Source organism: Rhodamnia argentea, chromosome 1 (genome assembly GCF_020921035.1).
Source record: "Rhodamnia argentea isolate NSW1041297 chromosome 1, ASM2092103v1, whole genome shotgun sequence".
NCBI lineage: Eukaryota > Viridiplantae > Streptophyta > Magnoliopsida > Myrtales > Myrtaceae > Rhodamnia > Rhodamnia argentea.
This window is the reverse complement of record NC_063150.1, coordinates 6,192,829-6,206,576: the sequence shown is the minus strand read 5'-3', so window position 1 is coordinate 6,206,576 and position 13,748 is coordinate 6,192,829. Positions and strand designations below refer to the sequence as shown.

At 42.4% G+C, this 13,748-nt stretch overlaps 2 protein-coding genes across 2 annotated transcripts; both read left to right on the top strand.

Moving 5' to 3' along the window:
* The first annotated feature begins 1,648 nt into the window (after positions 1–1,648).
* On the top strand, positions 1,649–5,787 carry LOC115754574 (pentatricopeptide repeat-containing protein GUN1, chloroplastic). Its single transcript, XM_030693630.2, has 4 exons — positions 1,649–3,844; positions 4,528–4,744; positions 4,850–5,034; positions 5,402–5,787. Exons 1-4 carry the CDS (start codon positions 1,902–1,904, stop codon positions 5,664–5,666), a joined length of 2,610 nt encoding a protein of 869 aa, XP_030549490.1. The 5' UTR covers positions 1,649–1,901; the 3' UTR covers positions 5,667–5,787.
* Positions 5,788–10,430: 4,643 nt separating this feature from the next.
* LOC115732331 (glycine-rich cell wall structural protein) lies at positions 10,431–11,865 on the top strand. The gene is made up of 2 exons (XM_030662968.2): positions 10,431–11,537; positions 11,722–11,865. Exons 1-2 carry the CDS (start codon positions 10,431–10,433, stop codon positions 11,863–11,865), a joined length of 1,251 nt encoding a protein of 416 aa, XP_030518828.2.
* The last annotated feature ends 1,883 nt before the right edge of the window (positions 11,866–13,748 follow it).

Here is a 13,748-nt window from a genome sequence, read left to right as displayed (position 1 = left end):
CAATTGCTCAATCTCTTACACTAACTCGTAAATTCTCACGTTTTCGTTTAGTTCATATTCGTATTCTTAGAACATTTATTTTCTCCTAATCAGTAAATCCAGTTGACAAAACAACCGAATTACCAAAATTGGAGAACAAAACCCATGAAAGAGCAACCATTCAGTATTCCTGTTTTGTCCTAGCCTCGTTGCCTAAGTCGTTCCCTTGTTCATGTGTGGTATGATTCAATGCCTCGCTTGCCCAAAAAAAAAAAACTAATGCCCTTATCATCTTATTATTTATCTCGTGAATTGTAAAGTAAATCCCCCACCACCACTTTCATTATTTATCTCGTGAATTATAACTTCACATATTCAAACATATGGCAAATTCTTGAATGTCGTTCTCCAATCATACGAAATTAAATATTTTTCAATTATCATTTGTGCCGTGCAATGATTTGTAACCTCACAGATTGAAACATCCGGCGAATTCTTGAATGCCATTCTACCGACATTCTTGTGGTACGATTCGAGCTTCTTGTTTTTTTTTTTTTTTGCACTCTATATTTTGTTTATATAAAAATGTTAAAACCACGCATTCTTAAATGGGAAAAAATCATCAAAAACCATGAACTATGCTAACTATGACACATTTACCCTAAAATTTTTTTTGTGACACCAAAAATCCCAAACTTTTACTCATGTGACATATTTACTCCAAACTTTTTCTTGTGACATTGAAAACCATAAATTTATACCCGTGTGACATATTTACCTTATAATATTTTTTTGTGACATAAAAAATCCCAAATTTATACTCGTTTGGAGTTTTTAGTGTCACAACAAAAAATTTGGGGTAAATATGTCACACGAGCATAAATTTGGGGTAAATGTGTCATATGCATACAAGTTTGGGGTTTTTTGTGTCACAAAGAAAAGTTTGAGGTAAATATATCACAACGGACATAGTTTAGGATTTTTGGTGGCTTTTTCCCTTCTTAAATTGGTATCATGAAATTAATAAATTACTCGATGCGTCGGATTGTTATCCTAAAGCCATAAATTATTTCCTATTAAACCTCGATTTCTTTCTTTTTCTGACAAAAGAACCTTTTTTTTTATATATTTTTTATGTTTTATTTCCCCTTTTTGGGGAAACGGAGTCTTGCTCGCCAAGAAAAACCTCAAAACCTAATCCTCCACTTCCCAAGTTAATCACTACCAAACAAAGCGTTCGTGTTATCCCAACAACCGAGGAAACCACAGCTCACCTTTGACTGTCCCCCACATTTATAGACGGACCATCGAACGCCGCACGATCCCCAAATTCAATGTCCCACCTAATCTCAACGACCCGTGACGCGGAGCCCACAACGCAGACGGTGGTCCCGCGAAGCACCAGATCGAAACGACGCCCCGCTTTTGTCACTAGCGCACTCGTTTTGGCCCAAAACGACGCGGGACACAGCAAAGCCTTGCCGTACATAATCAGCGAATTAAATCCCCCCGCCCCCTCCTTAATAATCGCGAAAATGAAAAGTCGGGCGTAACTTCCAATGTCTGAATTTTACTCTTTAAGCTCGAATAAAAAATTAATATAAAATTGCGTACTCAAGTACTGCTCAGCTGAAATTGTCTAGCCATTTCACCCAATCCCATCTCCCTTTCTCTCTCTATAATCTCCGCCATATCCAATGGCCTCTCCTGCTTCGTCTCCTCCACCTCTTCCTCCTCTTCCTCGCCCTTCTTCGCCTTCAGCCAAACCCCACCAAAACCCTCTTTGACCTTCTCTTCCTCTTCCTCTCCCTCTCCCTCGTTCTCCCTCCTCTAGTCGCTGTTGAATCTGTCCTTGCAATCTCAAGCCCAGGCGGAGAGAGCATACGTGATAAGATCAATCTGTTTGTGGATAGCTCAATCCAATGGCTTCGTCAACGCCACCACACTGCTCCCTCACGGCGTCGAAGCCCTACCAGAACCACCCTTACCCTCAGAAGAACCACCGTCAGAACCCCAACCACCACCACCACCACCGCAACAACCCGAAATGGACCGCCGCGCACAAGGTCTCCCTTGCCAATCCATCGTTGCCGTCCCCGCACAGCGCGGCTAGCCCGGCCTCTGCCGCTGCTGCCGCCACCGCCACTCAAAACCCTACCTTTACCTCCCTGTCCCCTTTGAATGCCCCAAAATCGGATCTTGGACGGGATTTCTCGGGCCGTCGGTCAACTCGGTTTGTGTCGAAGGTGCACCTCGGCCGCCCCAAGACTACCATCAGCGCCCGCCACACCTCAGTCGCCGACGAGGCCCTCCAGCACGCCATTCAGTATGGTAAGGATGAGAATGGTCTTGAGAATGTGTTGCTCACCTTTGAGTCTAAGCTGTGTGGGGCCGATGATTATACTTTCTTGCTGCGGGAATTCGGCAATAGAGGCGAGCATTTGAAGGTAGTTCAGTGTTTCGAGTTTGCAGTGCGGAGAGAGAGGCGTAAGAATGAGCAGGGGAAATTGGCTAGTGCTGCGATCAGTATTCTTGGTAGGCTTGGGAAGGTTGACCTTGCGAGGAGTGTTTTTGACAGAGCTTTGAGGGAAGGGTACGGTAACACAGTTTATGCATATTCCGCTTTGATCAGTGCGAATGGCCGTAATGGGTATTGCAATGAGGCGATTAAGGTTTTCGAGACCATGAAAAACAATGGGTTGAAGCCGAATTTGGTCACGTTTAATGCAGTGATCGATGCATGTGGTAAAGGGGGTGTGGAGTTTAACAAGGTGTTGTGGATTTTTGATGAGATGTTGAAGAATGGGGTACAGCCGGACAGGATAACTTATAACTCTCTTCTTGCAGTTTGCAGTCGTGGGGGTTTCTGGGAGGCAGCAAAGAATTGGTTTAATGAGATGGTGGATAGAGGGATTGACCAGGATATTGTCACATATAATACGTTTCTGGATGCTTTGTGCAAAGGTGGTCAAATGGATTCAGCTTTTGAGATCATGTCACAGATGCCCACAAAGAATATCATGCCTAATGTAGTCACTTACAGTACGATGGTTGATGGGTATGCAAAGGCCGGGAGGTGCGATGAGGCATTGAGTATCTTTAATAATATGAGGTTTTTAGGTATTGATTTGGATAGGGTATCGTATAATACTTTGCTCACGATATATTCAAAGCTCGGTAATTTTCAGGAGGTTGTGGATATTTGTGAGGAAATGGATGATTGTGGCATTGAGAAGGACGTTGTAACTTATAATGCACTCTTGGGAGGGTATGGCAAGCAGGGAAAATATCATGATATGACGAGAGTGTATAAGGAGATGAAAGCAGCTCAAGTGTGCCCGAATTTGTTGACCTACTCGACCCTGATTGATATGTACTCAAAAGGTGGCTTGTACAGGGAGGCCATGGATGCTTTTAAAGAGCTTAAGCAGTCGGGGTTGAAACCTGATGTTGTCCTTTATAGCGCCCTTATTGATGCCCTGTGCAAGAATGCATTGGTAGAATCTGCTGTTTCTTTGCTTCATGAGATGACAAGGGAGGGTATAAGCCCTAACGTTGTCACCTACAATTCTATAATTGATGCTTTTGGTAGATACATGAGTTTTGAAGCTGACTTTGATGGCAATGGACCTTCATGTCCAATGCTTATTGAGGATCTTACTGAGAACAACACTGCAGACGGGAAAGGAGATAGCCGAATCATGAAGTATTTTGGGCAGCTGGCATCTGAGAGGGTGGGCCCATTGAAGAAAGACAGCAGAGGCAGGCAGGAAATTCTTTGCATTCTAGGAGTGTTTAAGAAGATGCATGAGCTAGAGATCAAACCCAATGTCGTCACTTTTTCTGCTATTTTAAATGCATGCAGGTATTCTTTGTCTCTCGTCTGTCAAATTCTTATAAGTTTCTGTATCTTGTCCATGCTGGGAATATTGTGCTGGATAATTTATCATTCTACAAAAATTAAGTCTAGCTGCTAAATATGGTGAGACTAATGGCGGGATGCCTTTGAAGAGGACGGTTTGGTTTTATTGCCTTGAACGTCCTGTTGACTGCTCTTCATTTAAAGTCGAGTTGGTCTGACAATCAAATTCAAATTTCCAATCAAGATATGGTTCTTTTATGGTACTGCAGAACAGGCTTCTTGAAGGCAAGTTGACTTTATTAGCTGAATGAAGGGGAGAGCAGATACTTAAGTATGATGCTATTATGATTACCTGGGTTGCTACTTGGCTACATGTTCATAGTAGTCATCTATCTAGATTATGTTGTCTATTAGTGTGGCAATTCTACATTAAATGAGAACTTTTTTATGTTTTGTTTGTACTTTCTTTAAGTCATATTACCCATTTCCTAGAAAAGTTTCTGCTCCATGCCAACTGATCAAAGTTGTCTGAATAATTTCCCTAGTTTCTTCCACGGACTTTTCCTATTTAATTCGGAAATAAGTAATTTTTGCCTTCCTGATCTAGTAAACAAGTTGATCCTATCCTTCATAATTCCTTCATATAGTCTTCACTCATTTCACTCACTTTCAATGTTTGGATGCAGCCGATGTAATTCCTTTGAAGATGCTTCCATGCTTTTGGAGGAACTTCGCATGTTTGACAATCAAGTCTATGGTGTGGCGCATGGGCTTCTGATGGGCTACCGGGAGACTGTCTGGGTTCAAGCCCAATCCCTTTTTGATGAAGTGAGACAGATGGACACTGCAACTGCATCTGCCTTCTATAATGCTCTCACCGATATGCTTTGGCACTTTGGTCAGGTATGTAGAACGGCACTTTCCCTAAGATACGTAATTTGCTTAGTCAAGAAATTCATCGCACGTCTTTTTGAAACTCGATTAAAATTTGCGTCTTTCTTTTTTCAGAGACATGGTGCCCAATTGGTTGTACTTGACGGCAAACGTCGCCAAGTGTGGGACAATGTCTGGTCAGATTCTTGCCTAGATTTGCATCTGATGTCTTCGGGGGCTGCTCAGGCCATGGTTCATGCATGGTTGCTGAACATACGGTCTATTGTATATGAAGGTCATGAACTGCCTAAGCTGCTGAGGTAAGCAAGTCGATCATGAGTCTAGGATCCTTATCCAATTTAAGAACAGTTTTGATCTTTGAGAACAGTGAAATTTTATATCTTGCTAACTCTTTACAAGGACAAATTCTGTGTTGAAGGGCACCACGATAATGATATCAGACATTTTTTTCTGAGCAGATTCTGTAAAACCTGGGAAAACTGCTTGCAGATGAACTCCACAAGTAAAAATTGAATTGTTCTGAAAAGCCTTAAATGTTACATTCTGCTGTGCACATACTTTTTAGCTTAAAAACATGTTAGTTGTTTTTTTCTTGCTTTTAGAACAATATCTGGGAACACTCTCCATTGCCTGCCTAAAAATTGCCTCTTTTTTTTTTTTTTGCAGCATTTTGACAGGATGGGGCAAACACAGTAAAGTAGTGGGCGACGGTGCACTTAGACGAGCCATTGAGGCCCTCCTAACTGGCATGGGCGCACCCTTTCGGTTAGCCAAGTGCAACATAGGTAGGTTCATATCGACAGGTTCTGTAGTGGCTGCTTGGCTGAGAGAGTCCGGCACGCTTAAGGTTCTTGTACTTCAGGATGACAGAAGTCATCCCGCAAGTGGCGGGATTCATAAAATCTCGGATTTGCAAATGCTTCCCTTGTAGCCTATATGTATCATCTGACCTTTCCGTGTAAGTAGTTAATAATCCTTGTAAATTATGAATTTGAATGACTTTTCCCCAACTTCAATTCTCCTAAAACCTGTGCTGGCGTTCGGAACACTGTTGGTTTCTGGATTTTAAAACCTTTTCTGTAGTGAAATTGCTGTGTTGATAAGTTGAAATATCTGAGTGTAGACTATATTTTTGGGGAGGATTTTTTAATTAGACTCGTTTGCATTACGTAGAAGGTCAAGCAAAAGAGCCTGCGTTCCATTTGGAAGAATTCTTCTCAGTGATTTTGTGTCAAATGGTTGATTCAAATCACTTTTCTAGGACAAGATTATTTTCTTCCTTCGAATTCGATACAATTAATTACGTTGCATGTGGAGGAAAACATCAAAGCTTCGTTTGTGAGCAACTTGATGTACCGGACTGCACATTTCTCCGATTACGATCGGTTGGATCCTTGCCTTGGGGTGAATTAATCCGAGTACTGATGAGGTCTCAACAACTCATTATCTGCAAGGGGAAAATTATCAAAAAAGTGTTAAATCTATTGCAAATGTGTCAATTCATTCTTAAATTTTTTTTTTGGCCGATTTAGTTTTAAATTTATTGTAATTGTGCTAATTCAATCTATCTGGAGAATTTTGGCCGGCCAACGCTGACGTGGACGCAGACCGGTCGGAAACTTAATATTTTAATAATTTTTTAAAATTTTTTATTTTATTTTATTTTTATTTTTATTTTTCTTTTGTTTTCCCTGCCCTTCCCCTTCCATGTTCTGTTCTACGTCTAGCCAGTGGCTGCCGGTCTCCGGACCTCGGTGACCGGCCAAAGAACTATCGGCGAGCTCGCGCTGATGCCGACGGGTGGTGGACAACGACGGGTGGGAACAGGATGATTGTGGGAGAGACATGAATGGTTTATTTCTGTTGTCGGGACCAACAAAAACAATGCCCCTTCTTTACTGCGATGGCTACAAAGGAGGAGCAACTCAACAATGGAGTGTAACGAGACTCCTTGCTTTTTACGTCAAAGCCGCATTTATTAGATCCCCATCTTCGTTAGCCCAAATTTGGACCTCGCCGATGCCGGGCGAGGTCGGCCGAGAGCTTGCCGGATCCGGGCAGGTGAGGTCGACCTTCTCCTGGCCATGTCGAGGTTGGCGAGAGCTCGCCGGTCGTCGAGGTCTAGCGATCGGCAGCCACTGGCTAGACATAGAACAAATCAAGGAAGGGGAGGAGAAAAAAAGAGGGAAAATAAAAATAAAAATATTTTTAAAAAAACTCAAAAAATTATTAAAATATTAGGTCGCCAACTGGCCGGCGTCCACATCGGCGGCGGCCTGTCAAAATTCGCCGGATGGATTGAAATGACACAATTGCAAAAGGTTTATGACTAAATTGACACAATTACAATAGGTTTATGATTTTTTTGGTAATTTTCTCGATTTGCAGGTGCAGGGGATCGTTTATAAATTAAGACTTTGACGGGTTTGGTGGTTGTTTTGTCTAACTTTTGGTATTATGGTTGGGACTCATTTTTGTGGTTAAAAATAGGCTTGTCGGTTCAGAAATTGTGCTTGATAATGATGAACTTGTTTTACTTAAACTTATCTCGAGTTCAAAGTGCAATATAATTTCCGCGAACGAAATCATCCTTGCTGATTTGCTTGCCAATCTGGGAATCGATAGGCGCTTAGACACTAATTTCTGTTCATAGCCTCCTAGAGAGCTATGCTTGATTAAGTGATAAATCAGGAGGAGAAGTGTACTCTGGACGTTTAATTTTCATATTCTATTTTACCCCTTTTTCATATATCAATTAAAAAAAAAAAAAGAGAGAGTTCTTGCCCAAATTTTCCGAGTGAATTGAACATTATTATGTCCAGGTACGCTGTTTAATATCGTGACAATGTTCATTCGCAGAATTTTTTTTATTTTTTTATTTTCTCATGGAAATCGAGCATCTGACGACTTCTATGGGAGCGATGGAGCCGTCAGTCATTCGATTTCCTCTTGAAAGCACGTAACTTGATTTCCATATCAAGAGAGAATGAAATTTGATATATGTTGAGCATTGTGGCATAAACTTTGGAAAAGCCCAAAAAAAAATACAAAATCTATTGCATTTGTGCCAATTCAATCTTAAATCTTTTAATTATGCCAATTGAATTTTAAACCTTTTGGAAATTTTCCAATATAGTCATAAAGTTGCTGACATGAACACTGGTCGTCCCACGTGGCACGATTGATGCTAATGTGGATAAATATTATGATTTCTTTTTATATTTGAATTTTTTAAAATAATATTTCATTCTTTTTCTTTTTCCTTCTTCTTTCGCCGGTCGTTAGGTCTCGGTGAGGGCCGGCTTTAAGAGAGAGCGAGGGATGACCTCGTCGGCCTCTCAGATCTCCATGAGGTCGAGGTCGCTCGAGGCTAGCAAAGTCATGCCTCACCCAATTCCGGCAAGCTCGTGCGTCGCTAGATCTTGTCAAGCTCAAGCCGCGCCAAATCTTAGTGAGGTAAGCCCTTGCCTATGGCTAGTCATCGGCCATCGCTCGGGCCCAGTGACCAGCCGAGGAAGAAGAAAAAAAAAATAATGAGAAAAATATTTTTTTGTAAGAATCGTAAAAACTATCCACGTCAACGGCGCTCATGTCAAGTAGGACAATTATAGTCCATGTCAGTAATTTTCGACCAAAATTAGCTGGAAGGATTAAATTGGAAAATTTTCAAAAGTTTAATCACTAAATTGACACAATTGGATGATTTAGGATTGAATTGGGATAATTGTAATTTTTTTTTTGTCTCACCCTCTCTTCAATGTACATGCGTTTGTAATGCTCTCGGGGATCGAACCTCAGGCCCGGTATTTTTCGACCTCCAATTTCTTTACCAGCAGAATTGCATGCTTGTTGACATATATAATTGCAATTAGTAGAACTTTTTTTATACTTTCCTCCATTTGACTAGATTAATTACATTTGAGCGTCGATAGCTCGGCATCCAATTCAGGATAGTTAGTAGTATTAACGCCTGTCAAAATCTTGTCGTCGCTGTTTAGTAATCAAGTGCAAGATATCAAGCATGAGTTCTTTATTTTACAATACAGTAAAATGTGTATATTGTGTTTTGTCGTATCCAGTCAAAAAACGTCGTAGATGTGGCAAAATGGGTCTAGAGCCTATATATTAACCCATATATATTATGCGGGTCATAAATGGGTTGCTTTAAATGCTTAAGCATGTCATAATTGGCTTGTATAACAACTTGATGAATCTTAAATTGGTTACTTAATAAGTTTAAGTGGATAATAAATAGCTCATTTTTTAATTTTTCTAATTGTTTGATTTTGTAGTTTATTTTATTTTATTTTAAATTTTAGATGTTTCTTTCTTTCTTTTCGTTTTGTTGTATTTTTTTGACGAATTCGGTGTGAAGTGGACCTTTTTAATATTATTTTTATTTTTTTTCCTTTCTTTTTTTTTTTTTTCTTTCCTTACTTCTTTCTCCGACTGGTCGCTGGACCTCACTAGCCTTTGACAAAGCTCGCCCCTACCGGCCACCGGCGAGGGCGAGCCTCGTCCGCCTCCGGGCAGCTCGATCTTGTCGGCCCTCGCCTCTGGCCGGTCAACGGACGTCGGCAACCGACTAGAGGAAGAAGGAAGGGAAGAAAAAAAAAAGTGAAAAAAATAATTATTAATAAATAGGTAAAATTGAAAAAAATTAAAATATTATTAAATTTTGTTTACGTCGGTGCCGGCCGTGCCATGTTAGCGATTTTCTATCAAAATTGACCGGACAAACTGGATTGATGTATATGTAAAAGGTTTAAGACTCAGTTAGTAATATATATATATATATATATATATATATATATATATATATATATATATATATAGTTCTTTAAAAAAGAGAAAAATGTCTTCGTTCGAGCGGTCATATCCTGCAAGAAGATCTTCACGACCAGAAGTTTCTCGCAGGGAAGTCCAGAAGGGGTTCCTCTGTGACAATCACCCACATTCACTAAACGGAAGCTCATCTCTTGCTTAGTGGAGCGTAAGATATCTGTATCCTTCCCCCACTAATCTAGTGGAATATAAAAAGCTACACACGTGTATATTCATGTCAACATCAATCTTCCTTAGCTTCTACTTTTCGAGCATGCAGGACTCGGCCCGACTCTTCTACCAACTCGAGAAAAATTTTAACTGGAAAAACCCTCTCGACCACGGTAAATTCATCAGGAAAACCTCTGATTCTCCAGAGAGGATGATCGATTTTGAACAATTTCGAAAGAAAATGCAGATCTGGGGATCACCTTTTTTATTTACTTGGAATGTTTAATTATTTTTACCTTTCAATATTTCACCGTACATTACTCATGGGAAAATCCACAAATCAATCGCAAGGCACGTCTGAGAATCCACTAAGAGCATTGTGGGTATTATCCACGAAGGAACTTCGCATGAACACTTGGATTATGTTGAGCTGACACGTTTACAAATCGCCGTAATTCTCCACGAAAATGATGGGGGAGCAAGAATCGCCAAAAAAAGAAGAGGTCGCCAGCGATGAGTTTTCGAGGCTAAACATGAAGCCACTGAGAGAATGGTGGCGTTACGTCATGATTGTACTCAATTTTCTCTGGCATCGTCCCCTATAAATACCGAGTTACTTGCAAGTATCAGCATGCCATCCAAGCAAAAGCATAACGTTTTAAATTGTCCGATTCTGTTGTCTAGTCTTTGTGGGTCAATTATGGGGAAGTTCGCAGGTGATGTTGTGAGAGTCGCCGCTGTCACGTTGTTGATCGCTGTGGTGGTTGCGTGCGTGACGGAAGCGAGACGCCTTGAAAAAGAAGCCATTGTCGTGGGGAAGAATCGCAGGCAAGGGGATGTGGTAGTATGTGACGCCTTGGAAGGTGGGCAAGTTCGTAAGGGTAGTAGCACAGCCGGTTGCTATGGTGGTGGCGGAGGAGGGCGAGGTAAAGGGGGAGGTGGCGGTGGGTTTGGTGGTGGAGGCGGTGTAGGAGGTGGAGTTGGTGGAGGTATTGGTGGTGGTGCTGGAGGTGGTGCTGGCGGCGGCGGCGGAGGTGTTGGCGGGGGCGCCAGAGGTGGGGTAGGTGGAGGTGGTGGTGCAGGTAAAGGTGGGGGTGGAGGTGGCGGTGCAGGAGGTGGAGGCGGTAAAGGAGGAGGAGCTGGTGGAGGTATTGGAGGTGGCGTTGGAGGAGGTGTAGGTGGAGGTGTAGGTGGAGGAGGTGGTGGTGGAGGAAGTGGAGGTGGTGGTGCAGGAGGGGGAATTGGTGGCGGCGTTGGAGGAGGTGTTGGAGGTGGCATTGGTGGCGGCGTAGGTGGAGGTGCTGGAGGAGGTGGTGGTGGAGGTGGTAAAGGTGGCGGCAGCGGTAAAGGTGGAGGTGCTGGAGGAGGCGGCGGTGGAGGTGGTAAAGGTGGTGGTGGAGGAAGTGGAGGTGGTGGTGCAGGAGGGGGAATTGGTGGCGGTGTTGGAGGAGGTGCTGGAGGAGGTGGTGGTGGAGGTGGTAAAGGTGGCGGCAGCGGTAAAGGTGGAGGTACTGGAGGAGGTGGCGGTGGAGGTGGTAAAGGTGGTGGTGGAGGAAGTGGAGGTGGTGGTGCAGGAGGGGGAATTGGTGGTGGCGTTGGAGGAGGTGTTGGAGGTGGCGTTGGAGGCGGCGTAGGTGGAGGTGCTGGAGGAGGTGGTGGCAGCGGAAAAGGTGGAGGTGCTGGCGGCAGCGGAGGTGGTAAAGGTGGTGGTGCAGGAGGTGGAGTTGGTGGTGGAGTCGGAGGTGGCGTTGGAGGAGGTATTGGAGGCGGCATTGGCGGTGGTGTAGGCGGAGGTGTTGGTGGTGGTGTAGGAGGAGGAGGAGGAGGAGGAGGAGGAGGTGGTGGTGGTGGTAGAGGTGGAGGTTCTGGAGGAGGTGGTGGAAGAGGAAGTGGAGGCGTCGGAGCGGGAGGCGGGATTGGCGGCGGCGTCGGAGGTGGAGTAGGGGGAGGTATTGGAGGAGGAATTGGTGGAGGTATTGGTGGTGGGATAGGTGGAGGCGGTGGTGGAGGTAGAGGTGGAGGTGGAGGCGGTGGTGGAGGCGGTGGAAGAGGTGGGGGAGGTAGAGGCGGTGGTAGAGGAGGGAGAGGTCCACCGTGATGTCATTGGCGTGGAGGCAGGGGCGTGGGTGGAATAATTGGGAATAATGGAAATGACTTGCGTGAAAGAGGAAGAGAGAATGTTTCTAAATGCCACCCTTAAAATAAATTTCTTTGGTGCTTGTATGTTATAGTCAAATAATAATGTATAAATGCGGTTGCGTCTCTAGACTATCAGACCTTCAATCGTATGATTTGATCTTTACTTTCATGTAATATAAAGTGTAACGAAATAAAAAGGTTATATATTGATTTTGTTAGTAATTAAACGATTGTGCACCTCCCTCTTCACGTATTTTATCCATAAAGCTTGGAATGCTATGCAACTTGTGTAAAATAACCCTTGGGTTGGCGCAATCAGATGGGGCATTGGGAGATTTTCAGCTTAAGAATCGAATGTCACATATTCAAATTCCACCGGTTGTGCATGAATCGCTCTGGATTAAGGTCATTTGTACAAATTAAATGACATCTACGAGACGTTCAACGAACCTCTAAATAATTCATCTACACTCGTCATTTTGGGTTATTAAAAAAAATTGCAATTCAAATCTGTCATGAAATAAACTAGAAATGGATGGGACCTAAAATCCTAATTTCCTGTGCAACGCACAATTTTGACTTGAAGCGTATCTCAATCTTAGAATTGTCGCTCTGATTCTCAAAATGGGAATGCAAACATAAGGACTGTTCGTGCTTTCATATCGATTGATCTATCGCTCGAGCATGAGTCAAGTCAGACATAATTTCATGGTTTCCATTCATTGTCTTACTCGGCCGGAAAAGCTACTTGAACAAGCTTAATGATGCGGGGGGCATGACGCACGCATCACTTAAAACGCCATGCCTGTACTCCGAAAGGGCGGGTTGGAGACTTCCAGGTCGCGCTCTAACAAACTCATCTTTTTAGAGGACGATTGCGCACTCGATTTCAAGGTTTAGATATGGACTTAAGCGAGGCTCGAGCGAGGGCCGCTACTAGGTTTTATATACCTTCTTTTTTGTTGTTGTCATGCCTAGGTTTTGCATATGTTACCGGTAATCAATTGGTGATTTATTAGCAATGCGACAGAGAAAAGCGAGGCTTACCATCCGAAAGGAAAAATACATCATTGGCGCAGAAGTTATTAATCTTCCCGTATTATAAGACAAATCGATAGTATATTTAACCTTAAACTTTACCGAAAATCGGAATAAAAGTTCCTAACTACCATGATATGGGTAATAATTATTTTGTAGTAGACTCTTAAACCATTCTTGTTAATAGTATTAGAGCCACTTGCTGACGTATGAGTTGGTTTTTAATGTAATATTCGAGCCACATTCTGACGTGTGATCGATGGTCTCGGAACCGCAAACTCAGGACCTACTGCTTTCAAAAAGAGAAAAAAAAATGGAAAATAATGATTACATATGATCTAAGTAACAAGTTGTTTCGCTCCCATTGTCTATGGACTTGAGCTTTAAGACCCTAAATAACTAGGGTTAATACCGCTAAAAACTCCAAATTGATACACCCGTGGCAAATTTAAACAAAATTATTTTTTTTTATCACGAAAAATCTCAAACTGGTACATCCGTGATAAATTTATCTCAATCTATTTTGTTTACCATAAAAAAACTTTAAACTGGTACATCCGTGACAAATTTACCCAAAATTATTTTTTTCAACCACAAAAAAACTCTAAATTGGTACACTTGTGACAAATTTACCCTCCGTTAGTTTCGGTTAAACTGGATTAATATCACAAAAAATCTCAAAATAATACATTTGTGACAACAGAGAGTAAATTTGTCACAAATGTACCGGTTTGATGTAAATTGATCACATGTGTACTAGTTTGGGGTTTTTCATCGTATTAACTCAAATAACTACTAGCTAGCTCTGCTACCCGTGTCCTGCGCGGTATATATTAAAGAA

Bases quoted from the DNA above. Each gene is read 5' to 3' on its own strand.
- LOC115754574 (XM_030693630.2), top strand. From the start codon at position 1,902: ATGGCTTCGTCAACGCCACCACACTGCTCCCTCACGGCGTCGAAGCCC. The intron at 4,745-4,849 runs GTATGTAGAACG...TTCTTTTTTCAG, and splicing joins TGCTTTGGCACTTTGGTCAG to AGACATGGTGCCCAATTGGT. The intron at 5,035-5,401 runs GTAAGCAAGTCG...TTTTTTTTGCAG, and splicing joins GAACTGCCTAAGCTGCTGAG to CATTTTGACAGGATGGGGCA.
- LOC115732331 (XM_030662968.2), top strand. From the start codon at position 10,431: ATGGGGAAGTTCGCAGGTGATGTTGTGAGAGTCGCCGCTGTCACGTTG. The intron at 11,538-11,721 runs GTAGGAGGAGGA...GTGGTGGGATAG, and splicing joins GCGGAGGTGTTGGTGGTGGT to GTGGAGGCGGTGGTGGAGGT.